Source organism: Dipodomys merriami, unplaced genomic scaffold (assembly GCF_024711535.1).
Source record: "Dipodomys merriami isolate MVZ:Mamm:240054 unplaced genomic scaffold, mDipMer1.0.p SCAF_13, whole genome shotgun sequence".
NCBI classification, from domain to species: Eukaryota; Metazoa; Chordata; class Mammalia; order Rodentia; family Heteromyidae; genus Dipodomys; species Dipodomys merriami.
In genome coordinates, this window is record NW_027202604.1 from 39,449,474 (window position 1) to 39,467,351 (window position 17,878).

General features: G+C 39.1%; 1 protein-coding gene across 6 annotated transcripts in view; it reads right to left on the reverse strand.

Moving 5' to 3' along the window:
• Window positions 1-17,878, reverse strand: part of LOC138824833 (transmembrane and coiled-coil domains protein 1) — a 139,240-nt gene that overhangs the window by 88,124 nt on the left and 33,238 nt on the right. For 5 of the 6 annotated variants that reach the window (XM_070019182.1, XM_070019184.1, XM_070019183.1 and 2 more), the window contains one exon: window positions 15,046-15,745. In XM_070019182.1, coding sequence (XP_069875283.1) covers window positions 15,046-15,618 — 573 coding nt within the window. In that variant the 5' untranslated portion in view covers window positions 15,619-15,745. The remainder of the gene's footprint in view (window positions 1-15,045; window positions 15,746-17,878) is intronic. The other variant, XM_070019186.1, reaches the window with a different exon arrangement.

A 17,878-nucleotide genomic window follows, 5' to 3' on the forward strand; every position in this document is an offset into this window, starting at 1 on the left:
CTATAAAGAATAGCTTAGATGAGTTAAAAATCTAAATAAGAAATCTTATTTTAGCTATTGATTTCATGTAGTAAAACACATTGGAGCTATAATCTCATAACAATGAGATAAAAAAGCCAAAACTGTCATTGGAACCAATATATACATCTCTGTAGCCTAAGGTAACAAAAGATACTGACATACAACCACAAGTAAAAAAAATAAGGGACACACTCATAACTAAGTATATAGATCCAAAACTAAAAATTTATGTTAGGTCCCAGTGGCTGGCTCATACCTGTAATACTAGCTACTCAGGAGTCTGAGATCTGAGGATTATGGCTCAAAGCCAGCCTGGGCAGAACAATTTACCACCAGAAAACTGGAAGTAGAGCTGTGGCTCAAAGTAGTAGAGCACTAGCCTGAGCAGAAAAGCTCAGGGACAGCATGCAGGACACACGGACACACGGACACACGGACACACGGACACACACACACACACACACACACACACACACACACACACACACACACACACACACACACACACACACACACACACACACACACACACACACACACACACACACACACACACACACACCCTGAGCAGAAAAGCTCAGGGACACACACACACACACACCCTGAGCAGAAAAGCTCAGGGACACACACACACACACACCCTGAGCAGAAAAGGGACACACACACACACACACCCTGAGCAGAAAAGCTCAGGGACAGCATGCAGGACACACACACACACACACACACACCCTGAGCAGAAAAGCTCAGGGACACACACACACACACACCCTGAGCAGAAAAGCTCAGGGACACACACACACACACAGCCTGAGCAGAAAAGCTCAGGGACAGCATGCAGGTCCTCAGTTCAAGCCCTATGACACACACACACACACACACACACACTCACACACACACACCCTGAGCAGAAAAGCTCAGGGACACACACACACACACACACACACACACACGGACAGCATGCAGGCCCTCAGCTCAAGCCCTATGACACTGACACACACACACACACACACACACACACACACACACACACACACACACACACACACACGGAAAGAAAAAAAGAAATTTATACCGTAAACTCCATTCTCCTGAGCTGTAACTGGATCATAAAACCTTTAGTCCCCCTAGGCATCTACCCTGAGCATCATGAACCAGAATATGATAAGAACACTTACACATCCATGTTCACTGCCACACTATTCACAATAGCTAAGATACAGAAACAACCCAGATGTCCCACGATAGATATGTGGATCTCAAGAAAAATGTAGTGCCTATATATAATGGAATTTACACAGCTATCTGAAAGAATAGTGTCATTTGCAGAAAAATGGATGGAACTAGAACAAATCATGCTAAGTGAGGTAAGGCCAAGATCAGAAAGACAAAAGGCCCATGTTTTCCCTGATAAGCAGAAGTTAGAGCTAAAACGCACTGGGATATGACAAATCACACAGGATTCCAGACACTCACATACAGTGAGACCAAAAGAGGATACTCTTAGGAGAGATTCACAAAGGCACAATACCCAAGGCACCTCATCATATGTGTATATAAAATATATATTGAAACAAACTCCAAAGATATAGAAACAAAGGAGTCTTAATTTGCTTTTTCTGTTACTGATTCTGTATTCTTTACCTTAGACACAGTATATTCATGTACATATCTCTAGGAGAGAGGCACAGAATCTGAGGAAAAAGGGTGAAAAAAAGGCAGCAGTAGAGCACACTAGACATTGATGTAAGTGAACTATACAAATCACAACTCATAGGTGGAGATGGGAGAGGAGAGAGAACAGGGGAGGATGAGGGAACAGATGACACTGTGCAAAAGGAAATGTACTTATTGCCTGATGCATGTAAATATAACCGCTCTGTATATCACCTCTAAACAATAAAGTAAAATAACAAAACCAGGGCAAGTGTGGTGGTGCACACCTATAATTCCAGCACTTGATAGGATGAAACAGGAGGATCTTGAGTGTGAGGCCTACCTGGACTACATAGTAGTACCTTATCACCAAAAAGACACTAAGGAGTTTTCTAAACGATGATTATGATGATGATAATTCATGACAGATTACAACAGTTCCAAGAAGTAGAAAACCTAGAGACTGAATCTTTAGCCTAAAAGAACAGTAACCTAAAATTGTAGAAACATTGGCATGTTTCTGGAGAGGTTAAGACACGAACACCATTTAAATATTCTACTCCACAACAAAGTGGGAGGTTATGTCCACATGAGGGAGGCTATAGTGATCTTCAGTCACTGATGTCCTACTCGCTATCATTATATTTCTTGCAATAAAATTTTCAGAAACACATCAGAATCAGAACTCTTTTTCTACTTTATGGCCATTCACTTTGTATATTAAACATTTAAAAGTGCTAAAATATGGAAATATTCTCAATAGATGTTCTCAAAAAAAGGCAAGACATTACAAATATCATGAAAGAAAAGAAAAAAAGGCAACCACAAGAGGGGAACTTAAATTGGCAAGTACCTTGGAGCACCATGGTCCTAGCCATAATGTTCAGATCAGTTCTCCACTGGTGTCTCCTTAAACAACCTTGAAAAAAACTATGTAATTTTATTGCTAGGATATCTTTGCATGTTGGATTTCAGAAAACAAGGACTTCCCCTCCCTCCATAAAAAGGAGGAAAGTTTTCTTTTTTTTTTTAGGTGATACAATTTGAGCTTAATAAGATGATTCACAGCTCACAGCCATGGAAAGTGGCTCAAGCCTGTAACTCTAGCTGCTTGGAAAATGGAGATTGGAGAATACGTTCCAAGTCAGCCCAGCCATAAAAGTTAGTAACACCTCACCGCAACCAATGGCTGGGTACAGTGGTGAACATCAGTTATCCAAAGCTATGGGAGAACCACATAGGCTGGGTGTGGTGGTACACATCTATCATTTCAGTAATAAAGAGAAACCTAAGTTTCTGGCCTGGGACAAAAGTAAGACCTTATCTCAAAAATAATCAACACAACCCCGGCACAGGTGGCTCACATCTGTCATCCTAGCTACTCAGGAGGCTGAGATCTGAGTATTAAGGTTCAAAGCCAGCACGGGCAGGAAAATCTGTGAGACTCTTATCTCCAATTAACCACAGAAAACCAGAAGTGGTGCTGTGGCTCAAGTGGCAGAGCACTTGCCTTGAGCTGAAGAGCTGAGGGGATAGCGCCCAGGCCCAGAGTTCAAGCCCCATGACCGGCCCACAAAAAGAGGCTGGAGAGGGCTTAAATAGTAGAGCACCTGCTTAGCTAGCATGAGGATCTGAGTTTAAAACTTTATTAGTACAAAAAAATTACAAAATATTCTTAATGAAATAGTACCTATATAATAAAGGAAATTTAACAATCTGAACATATGTACTAAATTATCTGTGACACTAAACAATTTTAAATTTTTTATTTTAACTTGCTTTTAAGGTTTTTTTCCTTTCTTCTTTTGTTTTGGGGTGAGCAATAATGAAGTAGGATAAATGATAAAAGTCCAGCACTGAAATTTGCATTTGGCTCCTATAGAGTCAAGCTGTATAGACTTGCAAGAGCATGAACTACAGGGGTGCTATCCTGAAAATCAGAAACCATAATTTATTGATTTCCTTATTTTTTTGCCAGTTGGGGCTTGAACTCAGGGCCTGGGTACTTTCCCTGAGCTTCTTTAGCTCAAGGCTAGCACTCTACCACTTGAGCCACAGTGCCACTTCCAGCTTTTTCTGTTTATGTGGGAATTACTTATTTCCCTGGCACTGATACTTGTTTAAAAAAAAAGCGGGGGGGGGGGGCTTAGGTTCAAATTAAACTGTCAACATTTGTGTAAGGCTCTAGCAAAAAAAAAATATACAGGAATTTCCATATTAAAAAATTCATCCCCATGGGGAAAAAACCAATATCCACATATCAAATAATGTTTTCAAGATCACATTTTTTTTTTTTGCATTGTAAGATAAACTTTTTCTAAGAGCTTCCAAAAAAAGTGCTAGTTCTTCAGAATACTTTTTTTGCAGGGGGGGAAAGGGGGAAGGAGGCTAGTAATGGAGCTTGAATTCAGGGTCAAGGAGCTATTCCCTGCTTTTTTAATTTTTTAATTATATTTTATTATCTTTAATTAGTTGTATAAAAGGAATTACCATTCAAAAAATCAGTTTATGAGTACACTGATCTTGGTCAGTATCATCCTTGTCATCATTCTCCCCCTATCATTCCCAACCCAAACTCTCCCTTTAACTTTCTTTAACTTTCTTAATTCCAAAGGCTATGCATTGAATATGTGACTGCATCCCTGTCTTCTCTTCATTTCTCTATCCTTTCCTCTACACCTTCTAAGTACCAGTTTCCTGGTATTCATTTTATGGAAATATAAAAGTCCCTAAGCTGTTTTGCTCAAGATTAGCACTATACCACTTAAGCCATAGCTCCACTTCCAGCTTTTTGCTGGTTAACTGGAGATCAGAGTCTCATGGACTTTCCTACCTGGGCTGGCTTCAAACTGCGATCCTCAGATCTCAGCCTCCTGAGTTACTAGGATTTACAGGCATGAGTCACTGGTGCCTGGCCAGAAATGTGTTTAAAACTCAGTATAATCAGATGATCATGAAATCACTCGTTCAAAAATAACTTGAGAATAGGGATAAGAAGGGGGAAAATGAGGGGGAATGATGAAAAGAGTGGCATTGATCATAGCCTGACTTGCAGAATTGTAACGTCTTTGTACAAATGCTTAACAATAATAATTAATACGGTGAAAGCTGAGCAGTGCTGGCTCATGCTTATAAACCTACCTACTCAGGGGGCTCATGTTTCTCTCATATGGGGAAGCTAGATCTAAAACACACTGGAAAATGACAAATATACAAGGACTCTAGACACTCACACACAGCAAGACCAAAAGAAGATACTCTTAGGGAAAAATCACAAAGGTGCAATTTAGATCATACAAAATCACACACACACACACACACACACACACACACACACACACACACACACACACACACACACACACACACACACACACACACACACACACACACACACACACACACACACACACACACACACACACACACACACACACACACACACACACACACACACACACACGAAATGAACTCCAAGAACTGGAAAGAGGCTTTTTCCCTTGTTGTTGCTTGTTTTCTTTTTGTCTGGCTTTTTCATTTGTCTGTGTTTGGGAGGGAGGGACACAGAACTCCAGGGAAAAAGGGTGAACAAGTGCAGCAGTGGTGCTCACTAGACATTGTGAACTATACAACTTGTGGGTGGACACAGGAAACAGGAGAGAGTGAGGGAAGGGATAAACATTTTATGAAAGGAAATGTACTCATTACTTGCCTTATATAACTGTAATCCCTCTTCATATCACCTTTATAATAACAATAATTTTTTTAAGGAGACCATTCAAGAAAGACTCACTGTGAAGGATTTATCTAGAATGGGCTGCTTTGGACAATTCTGAGAAGCCAGACAACCACTGTAGAAAACTTAATGAAAGGCTCTAAAGAATAAGTGGAACTCAGAACAATGCTCCAGCACTCATATCTTACTTTTCCAGATGGTTAACCGCATGGCAGGAAAAACAAACAAAAATCCAGAATTAAAAATAATCAAAGCTAGATGGCATTGGTGGTGCTGGAAGTGCAGCTGTGACTTAATGGTAGCACACTAACCTTGAGGAAAAAAGCTCTGAGACAGTACACAGGCTGAGTTCAAGCTCTAGGACCAGATCAAAACAAAACAAAAACACTGCTATTACCTATTTAGCAACAGTTACCAAAAGAAACCAGCCAACATCTTCTCACTTCCAATTACAAGCCTTATTTGAATGTATGACAGTAGAGAACTGCAGCGTGTTCACTGTGGTCTTTTTTTTTTTTTGGGGGGGGGGGTCCAGTCGTGGGCCTGAACTCTGGTCCTGGGCGCTGTCCCTCAGCTCTTCAGCTCAAGGCTAGCGCTCTACCACTTGAGCCACAGCACCACTTCCGGCTTTTTGCTTATGTGGTGCTGAGGAATAGAACCCAGGGCCTCAAGCATGCCAGGCAAGCGCTCTACCACTGAGCCACCTTCCCAGCCCTCACTGTGGTCTTTTAATAGGAGATTTAAAAAACCAACAGAAGCTGGGTGCCGGTGGCTCACGCCTATAACCCTAGCTACTTGGGAGGCTGAGATCTGGATTGAGGTTCAAAACCAGCCAGGAAAGTCTGTGAGACTCTTATCTCCAATTAACCACCAGAAAACCAGAAGTGGTGCTGTGGCTCAAAGTGGTAGAGTGCTAACTTTAAGTGAAAGTGCTCAGAGATGCGCCCAGGCCCAGAGTTCAAGCCTCATGACAAAAAAAAAAAAAAAAAAGAGAGAGAGAGAGAGAGACAGAAAAAGAATGAAAGAAAGAAAGAGAAAAAAGGAAATCCAATGGAAAGCTTAACATTTTCCATTATATCACAGTTAACTTCAGGCGTCAAATCTTAGTTAATGAAAATCAATTATTTAACTTCTTTTATGTTTTATGAAAATTAGTTGGTAGTTTATCAGCCTTTTGGCAATCTAGTTTCTTCTAGGATCTTCCATATTCTAACTTTATATTAAGCTCCTCATACTAAGTACATGATAAAAACTATCAGTATTAAGACACCAAAGACACCTGTGCTATGGTAAAATCAGTGAAGGACTTAGACCTGGCCATGCACTCTCTCTCTGATTTTAGGCAAGTTTTTAAAATACCACTAAGCCCTAATTACCTATTTGTTTTGTTTTGTTTTGTTTTTTTTAAAAAAAAGCTATCAGACCTGCAAGGATCCTTGCAAAGGATTCTTGCAAAGAATACTGCCAACTACTTAGAAAAGAACCCCAATTACTGAATGCTTCATTAAAATTCAGTATTAGCAAGGCAGGTCCCTTGGTATCTTAAAACAATGAACGAGTGATGGTCTTGCATTTATCATCCTTTCTTAACTACAATTTTGCAAATTGAGTAAGGTTAAGACTCCACAGCCCCCAACACACACAATTCAGCCTCAATGCAGAAAGAGCTCCATAATGACTGTTAACTAGGTGATAACACTAGAGAATCTTTCCCTTGTTATTTTGTTTAGATATTTGAGAATATGGAATATTATTGTTCCTAATAGTATTTAAACCAACTCTAGGGAAGTATTAATAAGTATTTAATTTTCATTGCCACTTACCTGAAGAAGACAAAAGGCATTACTTCCAAGTAATAACTTAAGGAGCAACAAGGGATTGTGATGAACTAAGTCTACACATCTGTTACTGCCCTTAGATTTCTACCTGCATTCTAACAAGCTCATTTAGTGACAGATTTTTTTTTTTTTAATGCTGATGTTGAATTAATGTTTTTCAATTCTCTGGCAAGATCCACAGGGTAAAGAGGTAAGAATGCTGAACACGAACAGAAACAGCTAGCAATGAGTTCTTGGCATCACTTGGGCAGTTTTGAACATCTCTGACCCTGTAAAAGGAGGTATCTGATTAGGATTATCTCTAAGGTTTAACAGTTACTTGCCAACAGCCAGAGACTCAAAGTAATTTGTGTTACAAGGGGCTCTTTTTGCAATGAGTTTTTAAAGGTTTTTAAATGTCTTTTTATTAAAATTTAAGAATCTGCAAAGTCATGATTTCTCATCCCAGTAAGATGTTTCTTATGACAAAATAAAATGTACTTGGTCAGTTTTTAATCAATATGATACTGTTTAGCTAGATATGAATAGAGGGGTGGGGAAGAGGCATGCCAGTAATGGGGTTTGAACTAAGGACCTTTCACTTTTCCTTAGCTTTTTACATTCATAGTTGGTACTCTGCCACTTGAGCCACATCTCCAGTTTGTTTTTTTGCTGGCTAACTGGAGATCAGAGTGTCTTGGATTTGTCTGTGGAGGATGGCTTCAAACCATGATCCTCAGATCACAGCCTCCTGAGGATTAACTAGGATTACAGGCACATGCCCCCAGTTCCCAAGATATGATTATGTTACAGACTTGTGTAAGCCTTCATGTTGTAACATCTTCACAAAATAGTTTGCTATTAAATTTAAACATTTTTTTGGATGGTACTAGAGTGTGAATTCAGGGTCTTGGGCTTGCTAAGTAAGCACTCTATCACTTGTCTCCAGCCCTGTTTTCGTTTTTCAGACAGGATCTTGATTTTCCTAGGCAGGCTATGCTACTCTTACTGCTGCCTCCCGCATAGCTGGTATTACAAGCCTGTACCACCATGTCTGGCTTGTTCTTTGATGGGGGGACAGTGAAGTTTGAAATCATGGTCTTGAGCTCGCTGGGCAGGCACGTTTAACTAAACCTGAGCCACACCCTGAGGCCTTTTTCGCTTAGTTAATTGTTGCAAAGAATCTTATGTTTGTGCTTAGGACCAGCCTTGGACTTTGATGCTCCCACCTATACTTCCCATGTGGCTACAATGAGACACACACCACCATACCTGGGGATCTCACTAACGTTTTGTTCAGGCTGCTCTCAAACTGTGATTCAGCTGGTCTGCACATCCCAAGGAGCTGGAATCACAAGCGTGTAGCACCATGCCTAGCCCTATCAAATCATTTTTTTAAATCAAACGTTTATGTATTTAAAATTAGGGAGCTTGAAACATGGCTTAAATGATGGAAGTACTTGCCTAACAAGAGGGTTTCAAACTCTAGCAGCAGCAGCAGCAGCGGCACCACCACACTCTCTCTCTCTCTCTCTCTCTCTCTCTCTCTCTCTCTCTCTCTTCTCTCTCTCTCTCTCTTTCTCGGAAAGGTATATTTTCAAAGTCTTATGTATACAATGCAAAAGGCAAAATCGGTATCAGATGTGTTTTAACTGTGACCCTAAAATATTAAAGTTCAAAAGTAAAATCTTATCTGTTTATACTGGTCCACAGACCTTAGTTCATGGTGACTTTAACATCAAAAGTCAATTTTTAACAAATTTTGTCAATTTCTTTAACAAATAAATACAGGAATGTAGCAGAGGGATGGGGGAGGGTAAATGGAGAGAGCAAATAAGGGTGAAAATGATTGATGTAATTCATCTATATGTATGAAAATAGCACACTGACACCTGCTGAGAACACTCTGGGAGGGGAGAAAGAATGCAGGAGGTGATCGTGGGGGAATACTGTATACTTGTACAAAAATGTCATGATGAAATCCCTCTTATATAACTGTAGATAATTTAAAAAATTTGTGAAGCTCAAACTTGTCAAAATGCCTTTGTTGCTAAATGCTGTACTGTGAACCCTAAAAAAGAAAACTAGGTATTATCTTGTATAACAGATGACCTTGATCTGATCCCTCTGTTGATCAGTGAGTCTCTAAAAGCAAGACTTTGGATCAATGTCTGGGTAAGTAAAAGCAGTGAACTTTGGAAGCCAAAATTCTACTCTTTACTCTTTATGATTCAAGACTGCTAACAAAGTGCCCAAGTCTGTGAACAAAAGGGAAAAGCAGAAATTTGGTCATACACTGTATTTCTTTAGAGGACTGCTTATCCTAAAGCATATGACTATTTTGTAGGACAAAAGAAAACAGGTTAAATTTGTAACCTGTTACAAACCTTAAACTTGCCCCCGTCTGAGCTTCCTGAATACTGGAATTACAAGGTGTATACCACCAATAGCAGTTATAAATTTAAAGACTGAAGTCTACTTTGTATTACATTGAGTCTTCATCATAAAAGCTGCCACTTCTCAGATGAGTTGTATATAACTTCCCTGGTAACAATCCCAGAACTGCTATTTCTGACTATAAGAAACATAATGCACTTTTTAAAAAGTTTTTGTTGTTGTTGTTGTTGGTAGTGGGGGCTGAGCTCTGGGGCCTAGGTGCTGTCCCTTAGCTCTTCTGCTCAAGGCTAGCATTCTACCACTTGAGCCACAGCACCACTTCTGGCTTTTTTTCTGCTTATGTGGTGCTGAGGACTTGAACCCACGGCCTCATGCATGCAAGGCAAGCACTCTACCACTGAGCCAACTTCTCAGTCCCTAAAAACAATTTTTTTGGGGGGGTCTGGTCGTGGGCCCTGAACTCTGGTCCTGGGCGCTGTCCCTCAGCTCTTCAGCTCAAAGCTAGCGTTCTACCACTTGAGCCACAGCGCCACTTCCAACTTTTTTCTTTTTTGCTTATGTGGTGCTGAGGAATCGAACCCAGGGCCTCATGCATGCAAGGCAATCTCTTACCACTAAGCCACCTTCCCAGCCCCCCTAAAAACAAATTTTAAGAAACATCCCTACAATGTTAAACTTGGTATAACAATTTGCCAAGGTCAAGAACATCTTGTCTATAAACCTCCAACCTCCACTCTTACTAGTTATTAACTACATAATTAATGATAATAATGCCCTTTAATGAGATAAAATTACTAAGAATAATCAAAATATTCTGCTCACTTTGGCAATCAAGTCTTGCTGTATAAAGTACCTTTCAGGAAGAAGCACTAAAAAGTAAAACTACATCTCTATTTCTAATGTTGGCTCTCCTTCCAGTCTCATATTACGAATTGTGCATATAAGACATGCTCTTGACAGTATCAGCAACCCATATGACACTACTTATATAGAAAATAGAGAACTCTACTGGCTTTCATTAAAAACTACAATTTTCAGGCTGGGAAGGTGGCTCAGTGATAGAGTGCTTGCCTTGCATGCATGCGGCCCTGGGTTCAATTCCTCAATAACACATAAGCAGAAAACGCTGGAAGTAGTGTTATGGCTCAAGTGGTAGAGTGCTAGCCTTGAGCTGAAGAGCTGAGGGACAGCGCCCAGGCTCAGAGTTCAGACCCCACGACTGACAAAAACAAAACAAAACAAAACAACATCAAAAAAAAACCTACAATTTTCAACACTTATATTAGGGAAACAAACACTATTTTCTAACTAGTTCTCCCACACAAATCTTGTGGGTTATCTTAACCTTTGTGGGGGTAGAATTTTCTAATACTGTCACATCCTACCAACAAATATACTGTTTATGCTACATGTCATATTTCTTTTCCTTCTTCCTTTTGTGTGATCCTGGAATTTTGATTTCAGGGCCTGGTGCAGTCCCTGGGTTTTTTTGCACAGGGCTAGTGTCTATCACTTCTGCCACAGTTCCACTTCTGCCATTTTGGTATTTAACTGGAGACAGAGGAGTCTCAGGCTTTCCTGCCCAGTTGGCTTTGAACTGCAATCCCCAGATGTTAGCCTCCTAAGCAGCTAAGATTACAAAAGTAAAGCACCAGGGCCAGGCCTATTTTCCATTTCTATAGTAAACAACTATAGAAATTTATTTATTTGCTAATAAAAGCAACAACTAAGCGGGGGCGTTGGTGGCTCACGCTTGTAATCCTAGCTACTCAGGAGGCTGAGATCTGAGTATCTCGGTTCAAAGCCAGTCCAGGCAGGAAAGTCCATGAGACTCTTATCTCCAATAAAAACCACTAGAAAACGGGAAGTGGCACTGTGGCTCAAGTGATAGAGCGCTCACCTTGAGCTGAAGAGTGCAGGGACAGTGCCCAAGCCGAGTTCAAGCCCCACAACCGACCAAAAAAAAATAAAATATAAAAATAAAAGCAACAACTACATCATAATCACAAGTAACTTCTCAAAATATCTCCAATTCATTGAAGTCCATGCAGAGCAGGCCTTTCATTCCCACCTGATCTTGGCCTATGGCACCATCTGGTGGACAGCAACAGAAAGTAACCACTTGCTACCTGATTTCTTTCCCCTTCAGAGAACAGGAAAGCTAGCTTACAAAGTTAAACTTAATTTAAAAAAAATTTAAAAATCAATTTTTAAAAAATCCTTCCTACTTATAATCCTATTTACATCCAGGTAGTACAAAAATTCTCTCCATGTTGTAACAGATCCATAAAAGTAAACAACTGAAGCCAGACGCTTCACACTTCAGGGCTGAGATCTGAGGACTGAGGTTCAAAAGCCAGATCTGGTAGAAAAAGTCTATGTTAGACTTTTGTTTCCAATTAACTAGCAAAAAGCCAAAAATATCAATATCCATGGTACTGTTTCATTAGGATATATATTTGTAACATACAACATACATACATATAATATATACATATATATATATATATATATATATATATATATTAGTGTAGCAACATAGGCTGTAATACTTTAACTAGACTTTAGAAGAATGAGTTTTGGGCACTATACTGTCATACAACAATACAATTTCTAACAGAGATTCAAAATCCTCCTTGTCTGAAATGATCTCTTCTCCCCTGAGCACTCCCCAGACACTAATGTGACTCAAATCACAACCCACAGATCTTAAAGAACACTTCTCCTCCATTAAAGTATTCACTTTAACTGGACATGATTTTTCTTTTCTCAGCTTGTCTGTAATTATTTATGTTATCTGTATATATAGATATTGCATGTGCAATTTACTGTTTGAATCAGAAAACATTTTAAAGACAGTCTGAAAAACTTTAAACATGAATAGTTTTAATCAAAATAATCTTAGTCAGGCATCAGTGATTCATGCCTGTAACAGCTACTTAGGAGACTAAGATCTGGAGGAATGAGGACCAGGCCATCCCAGGGAAAAATCCATGAGATTCTATCTTCAAAATAACCAGAAAAAAGCTGGATTGGAGGTATGACTCATGTGGCTGATTGCCAGCCAAGAACACCAAGTACAAGTGGGTGAGTGCAAACTTGAGTCTGAATTGAGTTCAAACCCTGGTACTAGAAAAAAAATTAGGTGATAGCCACTTTTTAATCTGAAAGAAGAGCCTGAACTAAGGCCATCTTATACATGAAAAACTATCCTTATTATAATAGTTAGTATTTTTGTTTTTTGTTTTTTAATTGTATTTTTTTTTGTCCTTTCTTTTTGGTACTGGGGACCCAAACCAGGAGATTGCACTTGGTAGGCAGGCATCTCAGCCCAAGTGAACATCTTTTTAAGTTTACTTTATTGTTATTATAAAGGTGATGTCCAGAGGGATTACATGAGTCAGGTAATGATTAAATTTCCTTTCATATAGTGTCTTCTGTTCCCTCACCAAGTGAAAGAAAAAAGAACAGATGGCATTCCTACACCTTTTTAGTTATCTCCTAAGTACTTACTTAACTATGTCCAATACTAAATAATGGAGAGACAATATGGTACCATCAGTAAAATCAACCGTTAAGGTCAGATGGTATCTAGTATGCAATCGTTATTAAAATACATCTAATAAATTAGTAACTCATACTTAAGGTCTGAAATGTTCATTATAAAAGAAGCTAGTAATAAAATGTTAGACATACTTAATTTCTTATGTTTCAGTCTTACCCACAAAAATAAGAAAATATAATCTGTCAAAATATAAGGCTATTTGCAATTAAAGAGAAAATTGTGGGTTTAAACATATCAACTGGGGCTGGGAAGGTGGCTCAGTGGTAGAGCGCTTGCCTTGCGTGCATGAGGCCCTGGGTTCGATTCCTCAGCACCACATAAGCAAAAAGAAAAAAGCCGGAAGTGGCGCTGTGGCTCAAGTGGTAGAGCGCTAGGCTTGAGCTGAAGAGCTGAGGGACAGCGCCCAGGCCCAGAGTTCAGGCCCCACGACTGGACCAAAAAAAATTAAAAATAAAAATAAAAAAATAAAAAAATAAACGTATCAACTGCCACACAATAAGCAAACAATAAATAGTAGCTAACCAAGTTTATACCACCTACATGTATTAAGTACCCATGTAGAAAATACTGTACATTAAAGAAGTATAGAAAAATACATTGGAAATATAAATAGTTTCATCTTTTCTGACTCAATATATCAAAATGACTAATATAGTATAATAAATGTCACATTCTACCATTAGTAAAATTAATAAATATGAATATGGAAAAAAGCTCATGATAGTTTTAATTGAAAAATACAATTATGATTTACAAAGAATATGGTTTTAACATATCAATTTTAATAAAGCTAAATATTTTAATTTTGATAAAAATTTTAGTATGTAAGTATATTAAGAAAACACATCAAATAGTCAAAAGTTATTTAACTCTTCTTCCTTTGCTTTTCTACATTTTCAAAGTTTTCTACATGAAGCATTTATTCTTTCAAAATATCTGGGTTTTAAAATTTTCATAACACAAAACACTTTTGAGAAATACTTTTGACTTTATCAATTTACCTTTGGCAATTCCAATATTATCTTTCAACTGACACACAGTAACCAAGTTTATACCACCTACATGTATTAAGTAACCATGTAGAAAACACTGTGCTATAGCAGTTTAGATATGCTAATTAGATTACCCTGAGGGGAAAATACTTATCAATAAGCCTACAAAGGAAAAAATAATAGAAACTCTCTGTTTGAACATGTCATGGTTGTTGTAACCAATTCCCATCTCCATCATCAAAGCCTTTTTTTTTTTGGTCGGTTATGGGGCTTGAACGCTGGGCCTGGGCGCTTCTCTCAGCTCTTCAGCTCTACCACTTGAGACACAGTGCCACTTTTGGTTTTCTGATGGTTCACTGGAGATAAGAAACTCACAGACTTTCTTGCCCAGGCTGGCTTTGAACCCTGATCCTCAGATCTCAGCCTCCTGAGTAGCTGGGATTAAAGGCATGAGCCACTGGTGGCTGGCTTCCAAGCCATTATTTTTGTACACATACAAAGACATAATAAATCTGGATTTTTTTTTTAAGTCTAGCTAAACTGAGGATATGGCTCAGTGGGTAAAGTTGCTTGCCTTGCACGCATAAAATCCTGGGTTTGACTCCTTAGTAACACACACACACACAGCAAAAAGTAAAATATTAAGTTTATAAAATCTAACCAAAAAGCCAATGATCTACTTTAAAAAAATAGACTAATTTTGTGGCGGATGACTATAAAGCAGAAGCAAATGGCTTTCAAAAACAGTGGATCTACTGGAAAATTAACTGAACATTTGTCTTAAGCCTGTTTGTGTGTACATACACACATACATACATAAGAACAATAAGTTAACAGATAAATACAATTTGACAGACTTACCCGTTCTGTAGTTGCCTCCTCTCCTGGTAGACATGCAGCAGCAGCAGCAGCAGCACAAGCTATTTCCATCATAGCTGAGCTGGTGGGAGCATCAGTTGTCGATGAAGACCTGGGTCGGCCTGTCTGTACAACAGCTGCCATCTCCTGGCCAGATTTCCTGTTGATCTGGGGACTTCCCTTTGGGGCTTCTGGCTTACCCCGCCTACTATGCAAGCTTGTCCCTCTCTTCATCTTGGGGGGCACTCGGATCTGCTGTAGAACACGATTCAGAGCTGTGGGGTGGGTGGGGACACCATCAATCTCAGCACATGAGTTCTGGCTTTCCAGATCTATTTCAGGTTCTGGATCTGTCTGAATTTGCTGCACATCATGTGGCGACACTGATGACCTCCTGCGCTGGTGTTGGAAGAGATGCTTCAAGCCTTGGCCAATCACATTAATGTTCTCCAAAGCATTGTGGGTCATTTTAGATAACTTTTGTTCTGATTCTGTTTGCTTTCTGGCCTCTGCATCTTGGGATCTGCCTCCAGGATCAGGGTCCTCATATAACTGTTCACTGCCTGAAGGCTCCATCAGTAGACTTAATATGCTTATTCGCAAACTCAAAAAAACTTTAAGCACACCAAGACTGTCAAATTAGGTAGGCATTTGCTTCAACAGTGACATGCATGCAGCTGTAAGACGGTGGCTTCATGCCTATCTAATATTAAAAAAAAAAAAGAAAAGAAAGAACCTTATATCATAAATCCATGCAGAAAATGCAAAATGTACAGTGTTAAAACAAAGAAAAACATGCTAGTAGCCAAACAAATAAACACTATCATTTAGCGATCTTTAATCAGAAGATTAAAAGATAGTTTTCCAGATAGTGGGTTATATTTTCTAGAATAAAAAGCCCAAGCCAAATAAATACAAGGGAAATGAAAATAACATTTAGGAAAAAAAATTCCTACACGTTTATTCATACATATGAAGAACTGGATACTAGACAGCCAGTTTGGGGATGAACACCATAATAGTAGTTAACAGAACACCACTGCTTAGAAAATCTGGAGTACAGACCATCTAATATGCTTAGTTTAGCATTTAATTCCACTTCATTCATAAGCACAGCTATGAATGAAAACTAAGTTTCACTCATTAACTCAGAATGAAATTCAGTATGCTGAAACTCAGTAAATTCAAAGAACAGTGAGAAGCAGACATCCCAACCTATATAGATGTTAGTGAAAAATGGTAATTTCTTATTACCATTCAGATTTAACAAGCTCACTGGCAATAAAAAGTGACAAGCTTGCTGTTTTGCTGAAACACAAACCACCTTTCTGATATCATTTGAATCAATGGTACAGACAGAACAAGACTTCACAGAGCCTAGAAATATCTCTGTGTGTGTTTGTGTGTATGTGTAAGTGTGCATGTGTGCATGTGTGGGCACACAAAGTACTGGGCATTGAACCCAGGGCCTAGGTACAATCCTTCAGCTCTTTTAACTCAAGGCTAGTGTTCTATCACTTAAGCCACAGCTCTATTTCCAGCTTTTTGGTACTTATTTGAAGAAAAAGTTTCACAGTCTCTTCTGCCCTAGCTGGCTTCAAATTGCATTTCTCAGACCTCAGCCTCTTTAGAAGCTAGAATTGCAGGTGTGAGACCCTAGGGTCCAGCTAATACCTAGATCTTTGCTCAGTACCAGCCATCAAAAAGGAGACTAGCACTAGGGAGGATAAGGCAGGAGGCTTGCTGAGGCTACATAGAAGGACCCTACCTCAAGAAAATAAGGTAAAATGAAACATCCCCAAAACAAAACAAACAAACAAAAAACCTAAAGAAATCCCTTTCCCAAGAGAATCATCCATCACATAAGCTTCCCGTATAGGTATACAAACTCAACTGCAGTGAAGTAGCTTAGTAACTATGTATGATGAAGAGGAGGAAAATAAAAAGTCAAACTGCAATTATATGACAGCATTAAGTGCAGGAATTTAGCTGAAAGATACAGGTGAAAGCAGCACAACTGCTGTGATTAGTTGGTTAGTGAGATACATGCCAAGAAATTAAAATGGGCATGGGGAGAAAGATGATAGAAGATAAAATTTTTCCTCAATAAAAATGTCTTCCCAGAAAGTGGTTCCCTTCCTCTCTTCCTTATTTCCTTCCTTTTTTTTTTTTTTTTTTTTTTGTTCTGTTGTGGTTCTGGAGCTTGAACTTGGGGCCTAGGCACTGTCCTTGAGCTTTATTGCTCAAGGCTAGAGATCTACCACTTGAGTCACAGCTCTACTTCCAGCTTTTTGGCAGTTAGTTGGAGATAAGACTTTCCTTCCCAGTTTAGCTTCAAACTATGATCCTCAGATCTCAGCCTCCCGAGCAGCTAAGGTTACAAGTGTGAGCCACCAATGCCCAGCTTACAGAAGTGGTCCTTTTGAGTTTACGAACTCAAATAAATGTATCAAACAAAACTGTATAATAGATGTTTCTAGAAAGAGAAAGCACAATATAGAAGGTTTATTTCCTTCTTTTTCATCAATTTTTTGTTAAAAGACTTGAAACTGTCCTACACTACACCAGGACTACTGTCACCAGGTGGCTATTTAGAAGCAAAGGGCTGGATATAAAATGTCATTGTAAATGCAAGGGTACTACCAGACTTCCGAGGAAGAGGAATGAAAACCCAGCAGTTCTCTTTACAACGATTCGTCTTCCCATTCTACATGACACTGTCATTGTGGTTTCCCACTGTCCCTATTCTTCCTTGTCTCTTTCCTCATCTCCTAACTCTTCAGGACTCAAAGCATTATCAATGATAGGATTACAGATGTTTATTTCTTACCAGTAC